The sequence below is a fragment of the Pelodiscus sinensis genome, chromosome 6 (genome assembly GCF_049634645.1).
Source record: "Pelodiscus sinensis isolate JC-2024 chromosome 6, ASM4963464v1, whole genome shotgun sequence".
NCBI classification, from domain to species: domain Eukaryota; kingdom Metazoa; phylum Chordata; order Testudines; family Trionychidae; genus Pelodiscus; species Pelodiscus sinensis.
In genome coordinates, this window is record NC_134716.1 from 48825137 (window position 1) to 48837138 (window position 12002).

At 40.8% G+C, this 12002-nt stretch overlaps 1 protein-coding gene across 3 annotated transcripts in view; it reads right to left on the reverse strand.

Moving 5' to 3' along the window:
• The window catches only part of ROR2 (receptor tyrosine kinase like orphan receptor 2), a 216115-nt gene that overhangs the window by 13257 nt on the left and 190856 nt on the right, over positions 1 to 12002 (reverse strand). For all 3 annotated transcript variants that reach the window (XM_075931901.1, XM_075931902.1, XM_006131878.3), the window contains one exon: positions 1753 to 1880. In XM_075931901.1, the coding sequence (XP_075788016.1) occupies positions 1753 to 1880 (128 nt within the window). The remainder of the gene's footprint in view (positions 1 to 1752; positions 1881 to 12002) is intronic.

Below are 12002 nucleotides of genomic sequence, written 5' to 3' on the forward strand. Positions count from 1 at the left end.
TAGAGAAACCCGTAAGGAGTAGATGGCCACTTCAAGAAGGGAAAATTTAAAATAATACCACGTATCAGCTGGATTTTCCTTAAATTACAAGAGTAATTTAATTACACTGCAATAACTGAATGCTTCACAACAACACAAAATGACAGACCACCTAGGTAGTCCCCGAACTAAAATTTCATGTAGGTATGATTTTTAATGCCAGTTTTAGCTGTGGACAGTAGGTGTCCCTACTCCCCATTCACAAAGAGCCACAGTCCATCATGTGCCTCTATGCAAGTACAAACGGAGAAACTGATTTTAAAATTAGAGCTGTTTCTCAGCTAATAAGAAAACTAATTGAACCTCAGAAGTGTTAAGCTATTTGCTTAAAGGCTTCCAGATACACTGAAGAGTTCCATTTAAGAATCTTCACAGTAACTGAGCATATGTGAAATCTCTAGCAATTAGTCCATGGGGCATTTGGTAAACACAGGGCTGAGGAGAGAATTACTGGGACACTGGGCAAGGTGGGAGGGGGCCTGGCTCCATGCCCCTGGAAGAGGCAGGGACAATAATGGAAGGAGCAGGGCTGGGGATAGCTTCCCCAAGCTAGCTCTTCAGGGGCACACAGCACACACTGCCCAAGTCTCCAGAGGCAAGTTAAAAGGCCCATGCCTCTGGCCACTGCTGCTGCCCTATTTGCTCCCCCACTCTCTCTGCCCCCTGTTAGTGGCCCTTGGTAAACATCTCTCAAAAGTCATATATTTTTAAAATACTATATGGCTATGCTTCTCATTGCTACCCATATATGCACTAAGACCAGAGTCTTGCAATTTCGCTGCATGGAGGATCCCTGTTTCTGCATATAGCCACATGGAAATTCAGGCTAATGCCTCCCCAGATCTCTTTTCAGCATCTGGATGTAAATCATGTACCAAACTCATTAATAAAGAAAATTGATATTAACAATGCCCCCAAAATCATAATTCCAACCTCAAGCCTGCCTAACCAAATGCATAATCCCATAATGATGCAATCAACATGAGGACAGTAGGTGTATATAGGAACATAAATTTAATTTGATCAAAAAGTAGCAACATTTTCCCCAAAACCTCACTGCACCAAAACACGTTACTCTTTTTCTTAAGAGATCAAATATACATTGATGATGGTGAGCTCAATGGTAAGAAATAGGATTGTGTCTGGATTGCTTTGCTTGTTGAAGGCATATGGATCGATCTGATTTCTCTAGCCAGGTTCTCATTGTGCACCAAAATTATGTTCAGAAAAAAAATCAGCGGGGGCAGAGCATGGAAAGGTCATTCCTTATTTTATATAAATCAATGTTAAATCAGAGCTCTACTGGGATTTTTTAGTAAGGGAGGAAAAGCCCCAGGGCAAAGTCACTGTATATATTTCAAGAAAGCCAAAACACAGGAGTTTCTCATTACACTTGAATGCACTTGACTTTTAAAAATTTGCTTATATTTGAATCAATCATGTAAAATACACCAGTACAAATCACAAGCTGTTAGAGAGTCAAGCCTTTGACACTTCACTTGAGGTGAAAAATGTTTTTAACATGACAGCAGATTTTTTTTCCTTGTAAAACAATGTTTCTGAATAGGAGAGAGAAAAGGGATTGCTTGTTCAAACCTTACTATAAGGGTATCTTGGCTGTTAATTGATAAGCCTAGGTGGTAACAAAATTAATTCTGTTAGGACTTGATCTGGACACTAGAACAAATTATTCTTGTCTTGCTATAGGCATACCAGTAATTCGGTTTTCAATTTCTCCTTGCATCTGGAGGGAGTCCACGTAAATGGTCCTGTTTCCAATGATTCGTGCACATGCAATTCCCCTATAAGGCTGACAGAACCCATCTTCATGGTAATCTTCCCTGCAAAAGAGAAGGGGATTTGATAAGTGCATCTGTAGATGTTCAACTGTCCCAAGGGAATTTTTTAGGAAATATATTCTTTAAAAAAAACCAAAAAACTGTAAATCTGAAACTCTTCAATACTTCCAGGTGCTTTCTCCCTCTGCCCAGCTTCACACCACGTTGGAAGTATTTATGGGGGAATCACTGCACACATCAAATTCAAGAAAAAGTAAAACCCAAGAATAATCTCAAAGTCATATGCTAATGGTAATGGGATTTGACAGATGAGCCTATTAAAAAGCTGTTAGACTGAGATGGATCTTGTTACATATCCTCATGCACTGCTGGCATCTGACTACACTCAGTACAAGTAGGCAAGCAGTTGGCTCTCATTTCCCAACTCCTTCTACAATTTATTTCCTTATGTAAATGGTAAAATAGGACTTGCCCAAGATTCAATTAAAACATAGCATAATTCTGGACCAAGACTTGGATATACATAATGAACAGTAATCGGTGGTTAACCTCTTTCCTCATCCTCCTCAATTAGATTTGGTGCCAAATTCCCCTTCCAACACACATTTTAATGCTGAGTTTGACTCTTCCGCCAAATTTTGCTCTCTCTTACACTTGTACATTGTTGTTATCTTAGCACCTAGGCTAAAAATGGTCTCTAATGTAGTTCCTCTAGATTAACACTGATATAGCCAAAAGCATAAATTGATTCTTTTAACTGAGGAACAACTTCAAAAGCATGGAATACACCTATATTTCCCCTGTTCCATTTTTAAAGTGGTGTTCAGATCTCTCTACAATTTAGAGCTGCCATGGTTGATCTGCCTCATTTGTTATCTTACTGTGAGGTCACCACCTGTTTTGCTCTGCCAGTAATGCCAGCCTTGCTCACCCACCTGTGTGTGTCCTCTACACAAATCTTCATTCTTTTCCCCATGCTGCCTTCTTACTGGAGAAATTCCTGACCAAAATATGCAAAACCACTTCCTTAAAACGTACTCCTCTCGCTCAGGATGTTAAATCATGTTTAATTGGTTAACCTGTTAAATATACTATGCTTAACCAGTTAACCAATTAAACAGGGCACAGGCAGTCTGGTCCCTCCCACAGCAGACAGGGAGCTGCTTCAGCTCCCACTGGTTAACAGTTAACCGGAATGGATGAGGGTTAGCTGGCTGAAGTTAACCTTTCACATCCCTATCTGCCATAATATGTTCAGAAAGCTGCCAGCTAATAAAGGCTAAGTGTGGTGGGCTGTGACCATTACTCTGATTGGCTAGGAACTGCACACATAGCAGGTCTCTGCCCAAAACAGTCCATTATTTTTGCTACCCCCTTCAGACAAAATGTCAGGAGGGGCAGGTGAGAGAAACAAAGGAGAAGCAGAAAGCTCAGTAGAAACTTCCCTCAGTTCATCACATTGCCCATCAAACTCCACAGATTGCTCATGGTAAAAACAGTTCATCTCAAAATCCCAAAGTAAAACAAGGTCACAACAACACAGCAACGCTTCAGTCCCTCAGGAATGAGAGGAAGAACCAGCCCAGTCAGTATAAATTAGGCCCAGAAACAAGAGCTTGACTCTGGAAGGAAGTACCCTGGAGTCAGGGAGGATTCTTAAGCCAGCAGGTCTAGTTACGTGATACTCAGCAGGGAGCACTCTTAGGGGAGATGATCTTTGCCCACATACTCAGGGTTCATACTGATTGCAAGATGGGGTCAGGATGGAATTTTCTTCCAGGTCAGATTGAAAGAGACTCAGGGAAGGGTGCCTTCTTATGCAGCATGGGGCATGGGTCACTACTTGTTTCAAATTAGTGTGATGGTGGAGTCTTTGGAATTTGAAAATCATTAAATCACATTTTGAGGACTACAGTAATTCAGCCACAAGTTAGGGAGCCATTACAAGAGTGGATGTGTTACGTTCTGTGGCCCTCAGTGTGCAAGAGGGTCAGATTTTGATGATCAAAATGGTCCTTTCTTAGCTTAACTGTTTTTATCATGTGGTATCTGTGGACTGTGGCACATTTTATGAATAATAGGGGATGAATATGCTCCCGAGACAGACACTTCATTTTACAGGCAAATAAAGGGGACACAGAGGCAATCAAACCCATCACCTTGTGGCCTCTCACAAGAGGGGCCACCCTTATTATAGATGAGGGTTTCCCAGCCTATGGGTTGGGACCCAAATATGGGTCGCCATTGCATTTCAAAAAGGTCACTAGGTGGCTCTTAAGGAGCCATTCACACATTTCCTGAATTGCCCTGGGTCACATTTCCTGAATTGTCAGAATGGGTCCCCATCTGGAAAAGGTTGGGAACTACTGTTATAGGCTGACAGTTATTACATATTTGCCAAGAGCCTAATACAATGGAGCCCTGACCTGGTTGCAGCCTCTAATCCCTAACACAGTATACATGTTAAACATCAATAAAATAATAATTCATCCTCAAAGCTGAATGAAGACTGACTACCACAGACACATTTCACTTTTCTCCAATGGGGAACAACAGACAGGTGGAGCCTGAAGCTTTCAAAACAATTTAATTGCCACAATGAACTGCTCTCAGTTGCATACTCATTATCCTATTAAAACCTCATTTTTTAACAATTCCTAAATACCCCCAGAGTCTAAATATCAAAGTAGTGCACAATATACACAGTCAGCCCAGACCACCCCAATCATAGGAAGTTAATGATTTCCACAATGAGCTGCATGAATATGAAACACCTATTTGACCTCTTTTACTAAAGCAAAGTTCAAACTCTCCTCCTGGAAAACAAAGTGAGCTAAGAGATGTATGTGTAGCTATAGCTCACACTCCTGACTCCACCTCTCTATCTTGACAGTAGCACAAAAGTTAACAATCTGACGTCAGAGATTCTGACAGAAGCAGGACTCTTTGTTATTCAAATGGCATGTTCCACATTAAACCTTTGTATCTCTAATACATTCCAGGCAAAGCACTAAAATGAGTCTGATGAATCCATCTGAGAACTTGAAAGAAAACGATCTCAAATGTTTATGGCTTAATGCACTAATAGAGCACAAAATGGAATATTAGCTGGTGTCTGCTACACATCACCAAATCACACCAGGGAACAGGATGACCTGCTCCTTATGCATCTAACTATAATGTGTAGGGGAAAAAAGCTGCATGATCATAGGGGACTTCAGTTTGAGCAGCATATGATGGAGGTTTCATGTTGCCAGGGCTGAAGAATTACTGGAATTTCTATACATTATAAATGACATTTTCCTAACTCAAAACATGCAGCAATCAACACAGGGGAATTCTATTTTAAAACTCATCTTGACAGATAAAAAGGTACTTGATCACAGAACAAAAAAATAACAGTAGCTTAGGTACAAGTGATCATGATTTGGTGATATTTATAATGTGCAAACAGAATAAAGTCAAAGCCAGTCATATGTATTCTGAGCCAAATCAGCTGCGAGGAATAATTTAATCAGAAAAATGTGGAAGATAATTGAGAATAGTTTAAGAACATTTTACTATTTGCCCAAAGGAGCCACAATCCCATAGTCAAGGAAGAAAGCCTTACTTGTGAAAATAACTACCTGTTTTAGACAGGACCTGAAGGTAGCTATAAAAACATATTACAAACAGAATCATGGGGAAGCTGACTAACAAATATAAATCTAAAGCTAGGAATTATAGAAAATTAGTAAGGGAGATAAAGGGACACAAGGGGATCCCCATGGCCAGCAAAGTTATGGACAGTAAAAAATTATTTTTAGAAGCATATCGGAAACAAAAAAGAATCCTAACAATGGCATTGATCCATTATTAGATGGAAAAGATAGAATTATCAATAATAATGCAGAAAAGGCAGAAGTGTTCAATCCATATTTCTGTGATGATGTAGTCTATTATACAGGATAACACTTTCCCTTTCACTAGTACCTCAGGAGGGTGTTAAACAGCAGCTATTACATTTAGACATTTTAAACTTTCAGGCTGAGATAACTTGAATCCAACAGTTTTTAAAAAGCTGGCTGAGGCACTTACTCCACTGTTAATATTGATTTTCAATAAGGTTTGGAACAAGGGTAAGTTCCAGATGACTGGAAGAAAGATAATATGTTCCCATATTTAAAAAGGATAGAAACAGGATAAGCTGGGTAATTACAAGTCTGTTAGTTTAGCACTCATCCAGGGCAAGACAATGAGACAGTTGAAATGGGGCTTGCTTAAAAAAGAATTAAAGGAGGGTAATATAATTAATACCAATCAATGCAGATTTATGAAGGATACATCTGTAAAACTAATTTTTCTTTCGCAGATGAGATAATTCATAAAGTAATATTGCTTTGATTTCTGTAGGACGTAATAATGAACAACTCTGCCTAAATAACTAGAATTATACAGAAATTAACATGGCACATTAAATGGACTAAAAGCTGGCCATCATCAAGTGGGAGTGTTTCTAGTGCAGTTCTGGAAAGTGTAGTTCTGGTTCTTGGTCCTTTGGTATTTAACATTTTTATCAATGGCCTGAAAGAAAACAATCTTCATTGATAAAGTTTGCAAATGAGTGACTGGGGGAGTGATCAATAATGAGGACTGGTCATTCACACTAAATGATCCGGATTGCTTAGCCAACTGTGCACAAACAATATATGTTCTAATTCATAGAAACATAAATGTTCTTAGATGTATACAAAGAAGGTCAGCCACACTCATAGGACAGGACTCTGCTCACCATGGGATAATCAGCAGAACATGAGTTTGCACTGTCATGCTGGGGCCAAAAGGGCTAATGAGATCTTTGGAAACATAAACAAGAGAATCTTGAGTACGAGAAGAGAAGTTATTTTACCTCTGTATTTGACACTGGTCTGACTGTTGCTAGGATACTGTATGCAGTTTGGGTGTCTGCAATTCAAAAAAGGATGCTGATACATTGGAGAAAGTTTAGAGAAGAGCCACAAGAATGATTAAAAACAGCAAGCAAATGGTCTGGTAGCACTTTAAAGACTAACAAAACATTTCTGTTTACCTAACCATAATCTCACAGATCTGAAGGTGGCGGTCTTGTCACAGGCCAGTTCCTCAAGCCAAATACACGGAGAAAGCTTGGAATTACAATACATATGCAAATGCAATTCAGTTACTGATGGACTTAATCAAGATACAGGGTGGTGGACCCCTTTATCGCTGAAGGTGCTAACAGCTTTCTGAATGGTATCTTTCCTGCCTTACCAATCTATCCACTGACTTTGATCTTTATCTACTCAGGTTTAGCACCCTTTCTCCTGATATATATATATATATATATATATAAAGTGAGAGAGAGAGAGAGAGGGGGGGAGGGGGGGGCAACAGAGCATCTTTCTCTACCCCCGCGCCCCGCCCCCCCGCCCACTTCCTTTCTCCTATTTATTTTGAGTTTTCTTATCCCCTAGTCATAACTCAGGTCATCTGAAGAAGTGGGCTATGCCCACAAAAGCTCATGAAACCATCTACATGTTTTGTTAGTATATAAAGTGCTACCAGACCATTGGCTTGCTGTTTTTTTTTCTGCAACAGACTAACTCGGCTACCCTCTGAAGCTCAAGAATGATTAAAGGATTAGAAAACATACCTTACAGATGCAAGAAACAAAATCTGCTTAGCTTAACCAAGAGAATGCGAATGGTGACTTGATCAACAGTCTGCAAGTATCTATACAGGGAAAATCTATTTTATAATGGACTCTTCTATTCTAACAGAGAAAGCTTAAATGTGATCCAATGGCTGGAAGTTGAAGCTAGACAGATTCAGGCTGTCCATAAAATGTAAATTTTTAACAGTGAGAGTTATTAACCAGTGGAACAATCTCACAAGGGTCATGGTGGATTTTCCATCACTGACATTTTTAAATCAAAATGTAATGTTTTTTCTAAGTGATCTACTTTAGGGATTATTTGGGGGAAATTTTCTGGCCCGTGTTACACAAGAAGTCAGAATTTATAATTATAATGGTCCTTTCTGGCCTTGGAATCAATGAGTAGGAACAGAGTACTATGCTTCATTGAATCTTTCTAAGAAAGGTCATCATGTTCAACAAAGCTACAGAAACAGTAGCACAGACAGTCCTCTTCCTCCGCCCCCCCAAGCAATAGTCGATTAATTTCAGTCAGCTGTGCAGATATTCAGCATGGGGTATAATGCATAAAGCAAAAGTACATGGGGAATTGCTGAAAGAAAACAAGAAGGGTTTCATTCTCCATTCAGATAGAATTCGTTGGAGTCACATGAAGCTTTTGATACTTCTCCCAAACCATTCTTATGCAGCATAGGTCACTTGCTGGTTCAAATTAGAGTCATGGTGGAGTTTCTGTAATTATTTTATCTATTATTATTATTATTAAACATGTCTATTATGATAGCGCCTAAGGATAAATCAAGAATAGTGCCCATCATGCTAGGCACTATACAAACCCAGAGCAGAAGAGCCATGATGAGTTTACAATCTAAACAGACAATACAGTCAGGGTGGAGAAGAGAGAATAACACACAGAGTGAACACAGGGATGGCAGCGAACAGCAGATTGGTGTCACAATTTCTTTTTGGGGATGGTTGGGTAGTTTAGGTAGAAGAGGGACCAGTTAAATGGACAGGAAAGGGAAGGAAGAGGGAACATTGGGGAGGGAAGGGGACCAAGGGGAACAGGGCAGGGGAGGAGAAAGCATGAGAGACTGCTGTGCAATGAAGAGACTATGAGAGAGGGAGAAGAAGGAGGATGCAGCAAACATCCAGTGTTTTCTACATGGTGGTAGGGTTATCAGGTGTCTTGTTTTTGACAAGAACACCCAGTCAAAAAGGGACCCTTGTACCTCTGGTCAGCATGATTGATCAGACCGTTAAAAATCTGATGGGTGGCACAGGCAGGTTCCCTACGCAGCTGCACCTGGCTCCCAGGAAGCAGCTGACATATCCCTCCAGCCCCTACCCACAGGTGCCATCTGCACAATTCTTGTTGGCCATGAACTATGGCCAATGGGAGCTGTGGGGCCAACACATGTTGCTACTCTTGGGAGCTGCCCAAGGTAAGCACTGCTCACAACCCACAATCCCTCCTGCATCTGAAAGCCCTGCCCCTATGTGGAGACTTGGGAAATAGAACCTAGATGGGGCTACTATAAGGAGGATATATAACTGGCTGGATAACTGTTCTCAGAGATAAAGTTAAAAACCAACAAATGGTCTGGTAGCACTTTACAGACTAACAAAACACGTAGATGGTATCATGAGCTTTCGTGGACACAACCCACTTCTTCAGATGACCGGAGAGTAGTTATTAATGGTTCACAGTCATGCTGGAAGGGCATAACATGTGGGCTTCTACAGGGATCAGTTTTGGGACCAGTTCTGTCCTTCATAACTATTTAAATATTGGCATAGAGCCTTGTTCCTTAAACTGTGTTCTGTGGAACACTGATGTTCCGTGGGGAACTCACAGGTGTGCTGCAACTGTTAGAGAAAAAATAACGGCCGCTAGAGCTGCTGAGACGCAGCAGGTGGTGCGAAGGGTGGAAGAGTGGTGATGCAGCAGTGATGCAGCTGGAAATGAGGTGGGGCTACCCGCAGTCCTCCTCGCATGCTTCTGTGCCCAGCTTGCAATTGCCTGGGAAAGCTCCGCACGTTGGTGGCACCCCTTACCAGAGGGGAGGAGCATTGCAGGGCCAGCTCTGGCTGTCTCTGCTGCTGGTCTGGGGATCCTGCCTTCCAAGGGAGAGAACTGCCCAACTGGGTCTTTGCACCGCTGCCTTTAGCCCTTACTTGTTACCCAGGACAGCTGAGGGGGTCCAGATACAATGTCCCTTCTTTTTTGGACAACCTTTTTTTTTATTTAATGGATAGCAATTGACAGGTTATGTTTGGGATCCTTAGATTAAAAAAGATGTTCCACTTTTCAAAAGATACTTAAAAAGATACTTAAATTATCATTGGGCAGCGAGCAAATATTGTCGTTGTCAATAAAAGTGTTGTCTGGTGCTCAAGGGTAAAGGTATGTGTGGTTTTTTTTTGCTCAACCAAAAACTCTTGGTGTTCCTCATTAAAAAAAAATTATTGTTTGGTGTGCCTCGGTCTTAAAAAGTTTAAGAAACACTGGCATTGAGAGTTCTTATAAAGTTTACAGATGATACCAAGCCAGGAAGAGGTGCAAATGCTTTGGAGGATAGGGTCATAATTAAAAATGATCTGGACCAATTAGAAAAATGGTCTGAGGTAAATAAGATGAAGTTTAATAAGGACAAATGCAAAGTACTCCACTTAGGAAGGAACAATCAGTTTCACACATGCAGAATGGGAAGTGACTGTCTAGAAAGGAGTACTTCAGAAAGGGATTTAGGGGTCATAGTGGACCACAAGCTAAATAAGAATCAACAATGTGACACTGTTGCAAAAAAAGCAAACATGATTCTGGAATGGATTAACAGGAGTGTTGTGAGCAAGACACGAGAAGTCATTCTTCCGCTCTACTCTGTGCTGATTAGACCTCAATTGGAGAATTGTGTCCAGTTCTGGACACTGCATTTCAAGAAAGATGTGGAGAAACTGGACAAGGTCTAGAGAAGAACAACAAGAATGATTCAAGGTCTAGAGAACATGAGCTATGAGGGAAGACTGAAAGAATTGGGCTTGTTTTTAAGTATCTAACGAGATGCTACAAGGAGGAGGGAGATAAATTGTCCTTCTTGGCCTCTGTGGATAGGACAAGAAGTAATGGGCTTAAACTGAAGCAAGGAGGGCTTAGGTTGGACATTAGGAAAAATTTCCTAACTGTCAGGGTGGTTAAACACTGAAATAAATTCCCAGGGAGGTTGTGGAATCTCCATCACTGGAGATATTTAAGAACAGGTTGGATAGTCATCCATCAGGGATGATCTTGATCAGGGCTGGGCAAGAGACTGTCAGCGGAACGGATGTGACCCCCCTAGCTCTTTTACTCTCTCCCCCCAGTCAGCAGCCCTTGATTGGACTGCTTTACTAATTGTTATCGTCTAGAGTCTCTCAATATTACTTTAACTTTATAGATAATATACTATCACCACTTAGACAAAGACATCAAAGAGAAGATCCACAAAACAAAGGGGCCTTTCTTAATGGAAAACCTGGAATGGCAAAAAAAAAAAATATGGTGAGAATGTAACATATGACTGTAACACAATCTATTGTATGCAACTGTCACAGCTGAATAGGCTGGAGGGCATATTAGAGGAAAATGCCCTAACAATTGAAGAGTGACTCATGGAAACTTCATTCTATATTAAATTCCTTTCCTGGAGATAAATAGGAATAGAGAAGCTAATTAGAGCCTAAAATGGGCATACACTTGGAGTGCCTGACAATAAAGAAAGATCAGACCCAGCAGCTTTTGTTGAAAAAACTGCAGAGTATCATATGTTAATAGATGTATCATATATTAATAGTTGTTTTAAAATCCAAGACCGAACGTCAGGCAGCAGGAAAACACATGATGGCACACAGATAAACAGAAGATGCACAGAAACATGATGGCTTTGAAATTTTTAACTATTAAGCAGGAAGGTTCATTGAATGCACTTTGAGAGCACGCACTGCTAAGAGAGACCTAATATTAGCTAATGAGAGCTTTCCTTCTTTCTATCTGGGTCCACAAACAAGCTAGAACATAAGGAAAACATACATTAAAAATCCCTTTCTTGAAGAAGATAGAGATACCACGCTCTTTCCTGAAAAGATGGGCATCAACAACAAACAGGAATTCTCCCACTAACAACATTAATAATTGACTAACATTTACTTAAAGCAAATTAAGAATATGAATTATTATCTATCATATACATTTAGAACACTGTTGATAGCCTGTTCCACTGTCACCAATAACTGTGGTTGCGAGTTTGTCACAGAGGTCGTGACTTTCTGGGACCTCTCTGAGTTCTGCAGTAGCAAGTGTGGCTGGCTCAAGTAAGGCAGCCCCTGGGCCAGCCACTGCTAGGGCGGTCTCAAGCCACCATGGCCCAATTCTCCAGCAGCAGCAGGAGTTTAAGTGTAGGAGATGGTTGGGTATGGGGGGGGGGGAGGGAGACTGAGGGCTTTGCGCAGCGCTTACCCTGAGGGTTCTC